Source organism: Antedon bifida, chromosome 8 (genome assembly GCF_963402885.1).
Source record: "Antedon bifida chromosome 8, ecAntBifi1.1, whole genome shotgun sequence".
Classification (NCBI taxonomy): Eukaryota; Metazoa; Echinodermata; class Crinoidea; order Comatulida; family Antedonidae; genus Antedon; species Antedon bifida.
This window is the reverse complement of record NC_136233.1, coordinates 15,948,655-15,963,703: the sequence shown is the minus strand read 5'-3', so window position 1 is coordinate 15,963,703 and position 15,049 is coordinate 15,948,655. Positions and strand designations below refer to the sequence as shown.

Genomic DNA, 15,049 nt, shown 5'->3' with positions numbered 1-15,049 from the left:
TGTTGGGTCTTGATTTAGTGTTAGGTGATGAGTGTAAATTTATTCTACAATTTCATTACTGAAGTAAACATATCAATAATAAAATATTGAAGTAATGGCAATAATACTAGTATAGTAGAAATACTGAAGTAATCACAATAACAGTACTGCAGTAGCAATACTGAAGAATGGGAAATTACTGAAGTAATTGAAAAAGAGTATTGCAGTATAAATACTGAAATAAAGGCATAAACAGAACTGCAACAGAAATATTAATTTAATGCTGATAATTTACTGCAGGAGAAATATGAAAGCAATGGCAATAACAGTACTGCAAGATAAATATTAATTGATAACAATACTGCAGAAGAAATACTGAAGTAATGGCGTTAACAGTACTGCAGGAGAAATACTAAAAAATTAAAGACTACGCTATCTTAAGATTAGTGGCTACAAACATGTATTTGAAGAATAACAACAATAACCACTTCTTAATTAAAAAAGAAAACTGAAGTATTGATGCAATTAGAAGACAAAATAACAAATTTGGAGACATTGAATAGGCCACCAACTTCTGTGCATCTGTACTGAGATGTTCTAACAATTATTTTATGCTAAAAAGTGCACCGTTAGTAAAGAATAATAATGTAAAGATTAAAAATAAATAACTTTCAGCAGACAGTCTCAAGTGAACCAAAAGATATAAATAATTTCCAGGAAATTTGAAACGTTGAGGTATGAATGGTTAAGTGGACAATAAGGATTTATTACATCCATCTATTAATCTGGAAAATTAATGGTTTTGAATCTAAATAATCAGATATTGATATAGGAATATTATCTGTATGCATAATTAAATGCTCAGATCTTTGACATGGGAAGAAAAACAAGATACCAAACTCAGAAAGAAATTACAGAATCAAAGTTTAAAGTGTTTAGCAATATTGGTTTCTAATTACTAATGTAATTTTAACACCACCAACCAACCAAGAATATGTTTTAATTTTTATATATATCATTTTGATCACTTACAATCTAATCATAACAATAATTATCAATCAAGAAATTAATTGCATTTAAAAAGAAATAGGTTTGATATTAAGTCAACTCATCACTCACTATTTATAAAAACTCCTAAAAACAAGTACAAATTCAGAAAAAACACAAAATAGAATCTAATTATTACTCCATATTTCATTATACAACATTTACTTACTTCCCTTTTTAATGTATAATAATGGTATATAAAAAAAAAAAAAATATAAAGTAGTAATAAGAAGTAAAGGAGACAGTATTCCAAAAGGATATTCCAGGATCTTGAGTCAGATCTGCCCTAAACATGGGGTACAAAGGGACAGGGACAACTGGAAAAAGGAAGACAGAATTAACAAAAATCAAACAACCAAGAATTAAAAACATGGATTGCAAACAAGGATCTGAGAAATGGGGATGGGGATGGGAGATCATTTATATATAAATAATATATAAATATTTCATAACCTTATGTAAGTAGTATGTATCTTATGTAACTCAACTGTAAGGTATTTTCTAAATACACAGTTCTGGTGACAATGAATTACTTAATGTACAATGGTATGTGCCAACCAAGCTAGCCTTAAAGCGTAACAAAGAAGTCCCTAATACGCTTAGGTATGTTTGGACATGTAGTTGTGGTGGTCTGAATACAACAATACGGACAGAAATTGGAGGGATTAAGAAATAAGATTTCTTTATGTAATGAACAATATACTTGTATAAAATTGCTTTCTGGAATTAATCCTTTAATTGAAAGATAATAATGACAACTTTGTTAGAAATAAATACTATTGCTAGAAATAGAAAGGCATGATTAACAGAAATGTATAAAGAAATGTTTGCATATCTTCTCCCTGATCTAGACACAATGTACTAACTGTTCCCACATTAAAAAATTCAATGCACAAAAATGTTAATGTTCGGTTGCAATAGTAGAGTTAGAATGATAGAGGGCACATGACTTAAGTTGTCATAAATTGTTTTGGAATTTCTAATTTCACTGTATGTTTCTAGTTAAGAAATATTACAAATAGTATAGATAAATAAAATTCATAATCAATGATTTGGAATTTTTTTTAATTGTTTCTACAAGTGCATGGATTAGTAAATACGATTCTCATATGTACCTCTAGGGCTGTCAATATTTAGCAATAAAGTAAAAATAAGCTCACATCCTTCATTCATTCAATAAAAAACAAATATTAAAAATAATGGAACATCTACTTACTTTAGTATTACCTTTTGTTAATCTTTAATTGGCATCAACCTCTGAATCTTCTGTAAAGTGTATGGCGTCAACTCTTTCTAGTGAGAAAGGCGTGTCTGAAAACAGTGTCATTGTACCCAGAGGCGGATCGAGAAATTTGGGGGGGGGGGGGGGAAGGGGGAGGAGGGATTTGTAGCACTTGGGTCACATGCTTCTTTAAAGCTAAAATGACATTATGAACTACTTTTGATATCTATTTTTGACAGACTATCAATATATTTATATTATGATAGCCCTTGTTTGAAAAATCCTTGATCCACCTCTGGTATCTACATGAAAGTACTTTCCGTCAAATTGGTGGTCGTCTGTCAGAATAACTCGTGCAAGTTTAAAATGTGTGAATTGTTAATATGATTCAATAATGTGTTAATAATGTATTAATACTGAATGAACACTAACAGAACAAAACAAGTTATATATAACAACAATACTTTATTTTGAAAAGTATAGATTTCATAGCAAAAGAGTTAGGAAAAAGTGACAATTAAGTGTTTTAAATCTTAAAATTGCCTTTTGTTTTATTTTCTTTAATCATCTGAGCTATCACTGTCCGTACTGCTGTCAGAGTCTCGCTCTCGTCGTCGCCGACTGGAAGAATGTTTCTGCTTACTTCTGTGTTTATGCTTTTTTGGTGGAAGAGAAAAATGTTTTGCTATTGTAATTATTAAAAGCTCTGCAACAATATTAAAATATGAAATTACCATCTCCTTGGTCTACAGTTGTCTTAATTTAGAAGGGTCGGTTATAGTTCCTATCATGCATTTACAGGCATTTAACTGAAGCATAGAGGGGCTGGTAATTGGAGCGAGTGACAAATACCAAATAAACAGATTTACCTTTTAACTGAAGCATTTAACTGAATGACATTTATAGGGGCTGAACTGAAGGATAATTATAGGGGCTGTTAATTGGAGTGAGTGATAAATACTAAATAAACAGATTTACCTTTTAACTTAAAACATTTAACTGAATGATATTTAGAGAGGCTGAACTGAAGGATAATGGGAGACTAGGCTGTTAAAATTGGGTTTAGAAATAAATACTAAATAAACACTTAGACATACCTTTTTTTCTTTCTTGTGTTTGCTTTTATGCTTCTCCTTCTTCCTTCGTTTATGTTTATGCTTCTTTTCATCATCTACATGTCTCTTTAATTCTGTTGATGATTTTTCCTCATAAATCTTATCATTGTTCTTAATCTTACTTTCTCTTTTCTCTTTACTTATATATAAATGTTTGTGTTTATTTGAGTTAGATGAATTTGCTGCTGAATTTTCACTGGCCGGTGGAGGTAGTGCCGGACCATACATATCATCTGAGGTGGCTTTCGTCTCAACTATAGCAGGTAAATCATTGTTCTCATTTTTGTTAGATGAAGGTTCTGGGATTGATAGGTTATTATCAGTCATTGAACCTTGGAATATTTCACTAATTTCTTTTCTGCTTTTTTTCAATTGATCTAGAAAAAAGAAATTAGTTTATATATTATTATTATATAGTTTATTTATTGATATTCACAGTGTTATGTGCTCAAAGGAAGAAAAAACCTAAATAACAATAAAGCATCTAAGCAGTTCACATTATTACCCCAGTAAGTTTTTCTCAAACACCCATAATCAGCGCAAATTTGTGATTGCCCATACCATGTACACATTTGTACACCTGGGTGAAGAGAAGCAAACATAAGTAAAGTATCTTGCCTAAGGATACCAGTAATGCAACGAGCATTGGATTCGAACCCACGATCAGTATTCCGACATCCAAGACACTGCACCACAAGCTGTCACCTAAGAGAAAATAAGAAGTTATAACTATCTTGCCTTCTATTTCTTGACTCAATTTATTCTCCTCTTTTTTTTTCTTGTTTTCTTCCTCACTTTCATCGTCAGATGATTCGTCACTATCTTCTGATGACTCATCTTGAAAGATAGCCTTAAATAAATCCATCGAAGGTCGTTTTTCCTCAGCTATTTCCTCTTCTTCAGACTACAAATAAATAATATATACCATAAAAGAAACCAAACAATTTACACAAAGATGGTTTTATTTGTTTTGTTAAGTGGTCGGATGCAATTTCGTCGAATCTAGGTCCAGGTGACGACATTGGATTATGTAATAGACATTGCATTTAATTGTTTTTAGGTTGTAGAGTCGTTGCAAACATTTTAGTGGGCAACAATGAGTTATGCGAAAGTCCTAGAAAGCTCCCTATTAAAAATAAACCAACTTTAAAATTTTTTATTATATTGTCCCACAAATACTGATTACATGTAAAGCTCTGTCTACATTATTAAACTAGTTTGACAAAAAAAAAATGTGCCAAAATATGGTAGTGATATGCCCAAATAAGGTAGAGATATGACATCATCATATCTATATTTTGGCACATCACATTTTTTTGTCACATAAAGTTTAATAGTGTAGACAGCTTCAGAAATAAACAAATAAATGACATACTTTGGTCTTGGCAGGTTCTGTCACTATTGTGTTTTCCTTCACTGATTTAAAGTTTGAAAATATACCACCTGATTGTAGAATTGGATGCACAGGTTTGGCAGGTTTAATTATATCAACCTCTTCTGTTAAAAAAACACAAATAAAAAATAACATTGTCTTCCAATGCACATAAATCTAGTATTCTTCTAAATACATTGATTTAGAGTCTGCTGGGACTGTAACACACCAGGACACAAATCAAAATACTGTGATATGAAATTCAACAGAAACTGAAAAGTAGGCGATGAAGAGAATGCCACAGATAATACAAACGATACAAACTCATCTACAATCAACTCAGAAAATGAAATTGACTCTGTTAAGGATAATTTGCTTACAGATATTGGTAATGTATTTAATGGAAAAGGGCTTAATATTTTAGGTTTAAACATCGTTACCCTCCCTGGAAAATTTGATGAAATCAAATACTTAATGGAAAATAACAATGTTGACATTGTAGCTTTAAATGAAACACGTCTTGATAATACTATAAGCGACAATGAAATTGAGATTAATGGTTTTAATGTTGTTAGAAAGGATAGAAACCGAGAAGGAGGGGGTGTAGCAGTATATATAAGTCAAAACTGTTCTTTCAATTATGAAGTCCTAATCTTGAAGCAATTGTTATCAAATTAACTAAACCGAAGAGAAAACCTATTTTAATTATTGCATGGTATCGCCCACCTAATTCATGTACTGATACATTTGATGAATTTGAAAAAATTCTTAAACAAATTGAAAGAGATAATACTGATAATGAAATTATTTTAATTGGGGACATAAACTGTGACCTTCTATCATCAACTCCATCTTACTATACTTTAAAATTAAAAGAATTAACAAATAACTATCACTTAACACAATTAATTTCTGAAGCTACGCGAATTACAGATCACTCTAGTACTTTAATTGATCATATTTATGTTTCATCGCCAGAAAAAATAACTAACAGTGGTGTACTCCATACTGGTCTTAGTGACCACTCCGCTATCTACATCAAATTTGGAAAAGCATACAAAGAGAAAAGTAACCATAGATTTAAAACAAATAGGAACTATAAACATTTTGATGAAAATAAATTTAAAACTGACTTACTTAATACAAATTGGGCTGAAATTAAGAATTATACTGATGTTGATGATGCTGTTGATTTCTTTCAAAAAACCTTTCTTAATATTGCAAATAAAAATGCACCCATTAAACGTAAAAGAGTTCGCCAAAAAAACAGTCCATGGCTAACTAAAAATGTAATACTTCTCATCAGAAAAAGAGATGCATTAAAAAGACGAATAAATAAGAAAAATAGGCTTCAGCTTTGGCCTGAATATAGAAAATTAAGAAATCAAGTAAATTATGAACTTCGAAAAAGTAAGAAGAACTATTTTTCTGAACAACTCAATACTAAAGATCAGAAAAAGATATGGGAAAATATTAAATTAATTATTCCTGGCAAAACTAAAAGCATGAATATAACAAGTATTAAAACCACAAATGATGAAGAAAATGATGAAGTAACTAATTCTAAAGATATTGCAAATGTATTAAATAAATATTTTGCCAATGTGGGTCCAATATTAGCTCAAAGTATTCAATCTACTAATCAACTTTCTAACTTTACTAATGATTTAAATAATACTAACGACAAATTAACTTTTAAATATGTTAATAAACAAGACATACATAAAATTCTTAACTCACTTTCATCAAAAAAAGCAACTGGAACTGATGAAATACCAGCTAATCTTCTAAAAATCGCTATTGATCAAATTGTTTACCCAATAACATATATAATTAATTTGTCTTTAAAAAATTTAACTTTTCCAAAACAATGGAAAAGGGCCAAGATCTGCCCTCTTCATAAAGGTGGAAATAAAAATGAATGTAATAATTATAGGCCAATTTCAATTCTCCCAATATTATCTAAAGTTCTTGAAAAAGTTGTATTTGAACAAGTTTATGATTTCCTAAATCTAAACAAAATGCTATATGAAAATCAGTCTGGGTTTAGACCAGGCTACTCAACTACGACTGCATTGCTTAATATCACAGAGACCTGGCTAGAAGCCATTGACAAAGGAAATTATATTGGGTTAGTAATGATAGACTTGAAAAAGGCTTTTGATACAGTAAATCACAGTATTCTTATCAATAAACTAAGATCTTTCAATTTTCATTCAAATGTTATTCAGTGGTTTGAAAACTACCTGCAAAATCGTGTACATATAACCAATGTAAATGGTGATTCTTCTGATGAAAGTCACAGTATATGTGGAATTCCTCAGGGGTCCATCCTTGGACCATTAATGTTTCTCCTTTATGTTAATGACTTGCCTAATGCTGTAAATAAATGCTCTGTTTCTATGTATGCTGATGACACTGCCATATACTACACTTCCAATAATATTAATAACCTTACTGAAACAATAAATTCTGACTTATTGTGTCTTAAAAGATGGCTCATATGCAACAAACTTAGCCTAAATGTTAAAAAAACTGAATTTATGTTAATTGGAACGAGTCAGAGGTTAAGTAAACTATCTGACTTACAAGTCAACATTAACATAGATGGAGAACCAATCTCTCGTGTAAATAAATGTAAACACCTTGGTGTGATATTAGATAATAATCTTTCTTGGTGCTCACAAATCGATAATGTTAAATCTAAGGTTTTGCAGAGCTTGTACTACTTAAAAAAGACTAATAATATATTTCCAAAAGAAATTCAATGCAAACTATACAAATCACTTATGGCTCCTCATCTTGAGTATTGCCATGTTGTTTGGGGACGTTCAAATATAACTCAAAGTAAAACACTACAAGTTCTTCAAAATCGCGCAGCAAAAGTTATTACAAACAAATCTCAAACCGACTCTAGTACTCAAGCTCTACAAAGTCTAAATTGGATGAACTTAGATGAAAGATTATATATAAATGAAGCTATTGTTATGTTTAAGATTATGAATAACCTTGCACCTCCATATTTATTAAATAAGTTCAATATCAAAAACAATTACTATGATATTAGAACTAAGCCAAATTTAATTGTACCAAAACCAAACACAAACTACAAAAAACGTAGCTTATCATGTAGAGGTGCCAAGGTTTGGAATGAGCTACATGAAGATATTAAAAATGTGAACTCTGTCTCTCTTTTTAAGAAACTGTTAACTGCTAATTTCATGTAGCTTTATTTAAATGTAGTGTATTATTTAACTTTATAGTTAGTAAGTGTATCCTTGTTTTATTTTATTGTAATTGTTTTATTATCTGCTTTTGTTTTTTTGCTTCTGTAATTGTTTTATTATTTGATTTGATATTTGCTTTTTACATTTATTTTTGTTGGTGTTTTCCTTTGAGCACGGTCTTACTGAAAAACAACTTTTAGTTGAGTTAAGTATCCGTGATTAAATAAAGCTTATTATTATTATTATTATTATTTGCCATAAATATTGCAATATTGCAGGACACACACGCAAAAAGGTATACAAAATGAACTGCAAAAGCAATTTGGCTAAAGCTACAACTACAACTTTATACACTATCAAACTTTATGTGACAAAAAATGTGATGTGCCCATATATGGACATGGTGATGTCATGTTACTACCATATTTGGGACATTTTTTTTCTAATATATCAAACTTATCAAAATACAATCGTTACCTTGTAAAGGTTGTGATATGTTTTGGTTTTCTGAACTGCTATCGCTGCTAGGAACTGACATGAAGTTGTAAATAGAAGCCTTCTCTTTCTTGATGGTTGGTATACCAATTATTGAAGATCTGTGGAATAAAAGATTAAAAACATATCTTTCTTAAAATGAATACCCTACCCTACAAAAATTGTATGCTACAATTTGCTATGCGGCAATCGATATGCATGTAGCCACGTGAAAACAAAACATTGATGTTCAATTTGATTTGCCTGAATTGGCTGGAAAAATGTGTGAAAGACCCTTAAGCTTTGATTTTGTATGGTGTCCATACAAAACTGTGGGCTATGTTTTTCGGTGGTTCTTTCTCAAATGGTCACTGGAGCAGAATCAATGTGAACGCATATTTACCCTGGATATGGATCAGGAATATTAAAACGCTTGCAGAGTAATCTATCAGGATGCCATTCAAATGTATTCCTCGTTAAATGTCCAAACATCTTCATCTCAGCAGCTTTTACTTGTTCTCCTTTTCCACTCTAAAAATAAAAAACTAAAGTATTAATCATCATTAAGCCTATTTTCCACTAGGCGAATTTATTCATGCGAATCAAAAATGTCAGGTTATATGCATGCATAGAGTTCTGCGGTGTGACGTCACAAAGATAGATGGCGCTGCGTGATTGCTAGTGCAACCAAAAATGCGTTCAACGCTACTATGTTGATAAACACTATAGATCTGTGTTTCTATCAAATTATGTATCTTAGCTTGATTAAGGAGACACTTTGTTGAGTTAAGTGTCTCCCTTAATAAGGGTTCTACTGTAGCTTGTGACTCAATAACAAAGGTTAGGACATGCTTATTCAATTACTTCTTTTCTCCTGATGGGTCACATTGTATAGCAACTAGCTGTAGCAAATTTATATCTATCATTCACTATTCCGTCAAACACACATTACATGGTGTACAATTGTAGCTACCAATTAAGCTTGCTTCCCACTAGAGACGCAATGCAAGGAGGTTGCTTTTCATTGGTGAACTTACTTGCATTGCGTCTGCATCCTAGTAGGACCTAAGCTTTAGAAAGCAACCTTTTTACTTGTATTCTACTAAAATACTTGCTAAAAAACATTTTTACCGTTTGATCTGGTGGTACATCCACCTTGCTATCATCGTCATCAGCATATTTAGCTTTTGTAAACCTAGATGCCATTGCACTTGAGAGGGGCTTATAGAGTACAGAGGCTCTGGTAAACTCATCATGTTCCCTCCGACGTTCCCACTCCGTCATAGTGTCTGTCACTGCAGCTAAAATGAATTAATTTATCAAAGTGTGTAAATTATAAATAGACGAAATGCATCACTACAAGATAGTGTAAATAGAAAACATGAAAAGTTAAAATTAATCAAATGAGAAAGAAAATAATAAATTTAATCAAACTTATTACCGTATATCCACTGGTATAATCCAACCCTGCTAAAACACAAATTTGGGCCGACTTTGGTGGGTGGGACTATGATTCAAGAAAAAAATGATTGGTAAGCACTTCTGGTAAAAACTCATCTGAACTGGCTAGAGAGAGGCCTACATCCACGCCAAAAGTCAATACTGGGACTATACCCTGGGATATGCCTGTTTGTGAAATCAGACAAAAAGTAGGAGGTGGGATTAGGCCAGAAGTGGGATTATACCCAAGGATATACGGTAATATAATCATAACTGCTAAACGTACTACCAGAGCCTTTGCCTTTGTTTTTCACGAAATCTTCATATCGCTGCTGTTTGGCAGGATCTTTAACAAAAGGCTTAAAACTCATCATTCCACTAACTGTTGGTGCTAGAGTGCTTTCAGGTACAACTGGTTGAGAGGGTTTTGAAAACCTTGACTCCATCTTAGCCCTCTGAGCGCTGACTAGGCTAGCGACAGCTGATTCTATGTCTTGCTTGTTGACAGTAGATGGAGGCTGGTGTGACAGCTTTGAGGTTTCTTGTGGCACCTGAGGTTGATCAACTTTTGAAACAGCTTTCTTTTCTATTGCTTTCAATTCCGGAGCTGTACAAATAAAAGAAAATGTATGCTAACAAAAATTATGAATATTCCTAACATGATTCAAAACTGATTAAAATTGCTAGATTTATTAAACATTAGTTTGGCAATCTTCAAACTAATCTCTTTAATCAATTAAGTTCCTCTATAACCAATTAGGTTCCAATTTAACCAAATGAGTTCAGATTTAGTTAGAAATTCTTCACGGCACAGTCAATCTATTCATAGTTGGTTGCCCAAATAACCTAGGCCTAAATGTATACCTTACCTGGTAATTGTTCTTCACCCAGTAAAGCTCCTCTCTGTATTGCACTCATAGTGAATAATTTACTTGTAAACTTAGGCCCAGCCGGTTGAACATTCTCCATACTATGATGTGGTTTAAAATCCCTTGGTAACTCAGGAGCAGGATAAACCTAATAGAAATAATTATGAAACAGAAAAATTTAGCTTCCTAAAAAAAATACCTGCTCATAATAGCTTCCAAAATTTTAAATCAAGCTAAGTTACGGAAAACATTCATAATTTTAATCTAGTTGCTTCATAGCCTATGTTGCTGTATTGTTTCAATCCTTCTGAAGCAGAGAGAGTTTTTTTTAAGCTCTGTCTATACTATCAAACTAGTTTGACAAAAAAGTGTGATGTGCCCAAATAGTAAGTAAATTTTATTGTCATTTGTAAATATATAAATATCAAACTGTGCCTTTACCTTATTTGCTGGTCTGGAGTTAGCTGATAGTGTGAAACCGTCTAACAGTTTGGAAATATGACTATCATCTTTAACTGAAATGTTTTAAAAAAGAATGTAGTTAGTAATTTGGATAGGAACTTTAGCTTGATGGTTTCCAAACTCTCTAGCCCTCATCAGCTAGTTTACTGATGTCAATATTTCATATGGTTTGAAATTCCATTAAATATAACAGTTTAAGTGGAGGATCCAGAAGGGGTGTCATCTGCATCATACAGTATATACTATAGATTATTTTAAATAATACAGTCTTCTTATCTATACATCCTCCCCATGAGAAATTACACGAATCCACCACTGTATGCTAGTATATAATGATGAAAACATTTCTTACATCTTGATTTTAAAGGTTTATTTGCCTTGGAAGATGGAACCTCATCTCCAATGAACTGATCATAGTTTGACATGTGATCTGTAGAGTAAATATCATCATCCTGATCCTCAAAAGCACCGACACCAAATGCCTGTAAAGCAATACATAAAATACCAAAATCTACATACAACACTTGTAATAGCCATATATTTTCTATACAACACCTGTAATAATCAAATCTATCATTATACCCTTACTTTAAATATGAACATGGATATGCAAATGTAAATAGGTCTAATTGTAAATACTTTACATAAAACACCTGAAAAAAATCACTTTACATACAACACCTGTAATAACCAACTCACTCTTAAATATGAATATATGCAAACATGAAACAAATTAAAATGTGTAACACAGTTATTTAAATTCTCACTTAGTGGAAATTATACATGATATATGAACATATATGTAAATATAAAATTGTATGAAAACTAAATTAAAATACTTACTACACCTCTCTCTCATAACACAGTTATTCAAATTATCACTTAGTGGCAATTATATATGTATGAATTTATGAAAATATTTGTAAAATATAAAAATGGATGCAAACTAAATTAAAATACTTACTACACCTCTCATGCCCAATTTCCCAGAAGAACTCTTTGTGGCAATTGGCTGTTTCTCAAACAGATTTAAATGTTCATGCCCTCCAAACATGGCCGTCCGAGCATCAATGCCTTTGTAGCCAATGCCATGCTGATTATCTTTGGTACGAAACTTAAATGATTCAACGTCCTTGGGAGCAAAGTAATGACCTTGTGCGTACTCATCCTCGCTGGACTGGTCACCATCAGCTTGGGGCATGGCACAACCATAAACTTTATCTGTAAGATAAATATTTCTGTTCAGTTTTTATACTTAGTAATCACACCCTCTGTTATCATAAAACCTGTTTTCCATTAGTGAATATTTTTTTGATGATGGTTCAGCATTTGTTCACGTCAAACAAAATAGATGAAAATATCAATACGCATGTACATTAGTCAATGCTTTCAATTCGCGCAAATAAATTCGCCAAAAACAGGGTTATGTAATATTAATATATTTATTTTTGAGTGAGATTCTTTCAAAGATTAAATAGTGTCTTCTTGCAGAATACATAAAGTTCTGTCTACACTATCAAACTAGTTTAACAAAAAGAGTGTGATGTGCCCAAATGTGGTTGTGATATGCCCAAATATGGTAGTGATATGACATCATCATGTCCATGGACATCACATTTTTTTTGTCACATAAAGCTTGATAGTGTAGACAGAGCTTTATATCGCAAGATAATGATTTTCTAGATGTCAAGATTAATTTCCAGAAACGAGACTTTAGGAGTTAATTTAATAGGTTGACATATAAAAAACAGAATATCAATGAATTAGCATGTACCTTGTCTTTGTTTCTGTCTTGGTCCAATTCCTTGTCCATGTCTCCATCCCATCTTTCGAAGAAGTCGGATACCAATGGATTCTCTATATTAATATACGAGACAACCATTCTATATTAAAACACATTCACAAAATCATACCTTTGAAACTCTGCTTTAAACTTTAAGTAGTGGAGCTGTAGTTTGGCAGTTAACATGCTTGCCTTCAAATCTCAAGGTCCAGGGTTCAATTCTGATCTAGTGCGCCAGGGTTGTAACTCATGACTCTTTTGAAACTCCATTCCATAAGCCTCAAATGAGACTTATTAGTTTTTAAGCACAATAAATTATAAAGTAGATTATCCATCCTGTAATTGGCGAGTTTCTCGCTGTTGGATGTGTATGAAATAAAAACAAATTTAAAAAATACCTGTTAGGTTGTATAAGATCCTGCAATGGAGCATGTCCTGGTATGACTCCTCCATCGATGTCTACCCTTACTTTCTTTTTGCGGTCTTCTTGCTGATCATAAGTATCTGTTGTTGTGATCTGTCTTGGTGCTATTCCATATTCTCCAAAATCCTAAAAAAAACCACACAACTATGTATAATTCCCCAAAATTTAAAAAAAAAACACTATTTATAATTTGAAAAAAAACCCCAATTATTAAGTTCCATTGCCAAATGATCTTAATGATACACTTTGTTATTACCCCTTTTTGGATAGAGAATTAAAACATTTAAGTTGTACTATAGAAGCTTGAGACTTTTAAATACTCTATATATGTGTAGAGTATGTATACAGTTTCCTCAGTGGATTGGGCACATGCAATGGAGGATAACAGCCACAGACAGCCTATGGTGTCCAGAAGGAATGAGGAGAATAGGACAGCCTAAAACAATGTGGACGTGGACAGTGGAAAAGAATGGGAATCTTGGAACAAAGCAAAGCTTGTGGCTAAAGACAGGGTTTACTGCAGAAAAACATGTGCAGCCTCATGGGCCAAAGGCTTATGGGCCACAGGCTCATGGGCCACAGGCCCTGAAGAGGATATGTAAGTTATGTAAAAAAAGTTTAAATGAGTTTAAATAGAAAGCCTACATCCTCATCCATGAAATCCTCAGGTTGCTGATGTTTCTTTTCTTCTTTCTTTGAACGTGACGACACAAATGTTGATGGGGTCCATCCTGAAAAACAAAAGTAGATTTACAAATACATTATTTTATTAGAAATGCTATAATAAATTTCTAAGAAAAATATAAAAAAAAAGTAAAAAGTTAAACTAAAAAGCGGAATAAAATATGTTTGTATTTTTACCTTTTTGTGATCCAACTGTATTGTAGTACCCAGCTGAAAAACCACCACTAAATGCTCCATGGAAACGTCGCCGTCCTTGTTTATCAGTTACTACCTGAGCTTCTATCAATGTGGGTTTCTTTCTTGGAGCATCTAAAAATAAAGCAATACAACAAATATGTCAAGTTATTAATATTTATTATAAACATGTTATTTACTATTTTATAGTCTAATCTAATTAATACTAGGCCTAGATATAGGGCCTAGGTAGGAGTCCAGACTCCAAGAAAGGGCTATTATGTGACAAGACGTATTAGTAACTAAAAATTTGCATCATTATGATTATCATATATCAAAAACAAAAAAAATATTTTGTCCTTCGCACGCCTGATGCACTTAGGTAAGCCTAGGTTTTGTAGTAGTATATGTAGAAGTAATGTATATAGGCTAGGACCAATCGTCCACACAAAAATGGGACAACAGGGAGAAACGTGCTCTCTCTACCACCTCACCTGCCTAATCTAGGCCTACAGGCTAGCGGTAGTACACGCTACGTAGTGTAGACAAGATGCAATGTACCTTAAACACATGTAGTAACAGAAAAAAATGAATATGATCTATTGAACTATCTAGAATGAATTGCCACATTAAACAAATATGTACCTTCATCTAAAATTTCAACAGGAGTTCCGTAAGTAACAAATGTTTCTTCATCGTCGGAGTCGTCTGCCGCCATGTTGTTGCCGTCATTTCGCTATAGAGGGCGCTCGATTACAAAACATTTGACAAATGGCG

The 15,049-nt window shown here is 32.3% G+C and overlaps 1 protein-coding gene across 1 annotated transcript; it reads right to left on the bottom strand.

The window, feature by feature from the left end:
• Positions 1-2,693: 2,693 nt before the first annotated feature.
• LOC144850906 (G patch domain-containing protein 1-like) lies at positions 2,694-15,024 on the bottom strand. The gene is made up of 17 exons (XM_078708417.1): positions 14,918-15,024; positions 14,276-14,407; positions 14,060-14,145; positions 13,389-13,540; positions 12,982-13,064; positions 12,172-12,428; positions 11,560-11,689; positions 11,187-11,260; positions 10,746-10,893; positions 10,163-10,483; positions 9,568-9,737; positions 8,840-8,967; positions 8,440-8,558; positions 4,739-4,860; positions 4,102-4,267; positions 3,346-3,740; positions 2,694-2,904 (listed from the first exon to the last, which is right to left on the bottom strand). The coding sequence occupies exons 1-17, from the start codon at positions 14,988-14,990 to the stop codon at positions 2,809-2,811; spliced, it is 2,652 nt and encodes an 883-aa protein (XP_078564543.1). The 5' UTR covers positions 14,991-15,024; the 3' UTR covers positions 2,694-2,808.
• Between the last annotated feature and the right edge of the window lie 25 nt (positions 15,025-15,049).

Coding starts and splice junctions, on each gene's coding strand:
- LOC144850906 (XM_078708417.1), bottom strand. CDS start 14,990: ATGGCGGCAGACGACTCCGACGATGAAGAAACATTTGTTACTTACGGA. Junction 12,429..12,981: donor AAGACAGAAACAAAGACAAG/GTACATGCTAAT, acceptor TTTATCTTACAG/ATAAAGTTTATGGTTGTGCC. Junction 9,738..10,162: donor CAAAGGCAAAGGCTCTGGTA/GTACGTTTAGCA, acceptor AATTCATTTTAG/CTGCAGTGACAGACACTATG.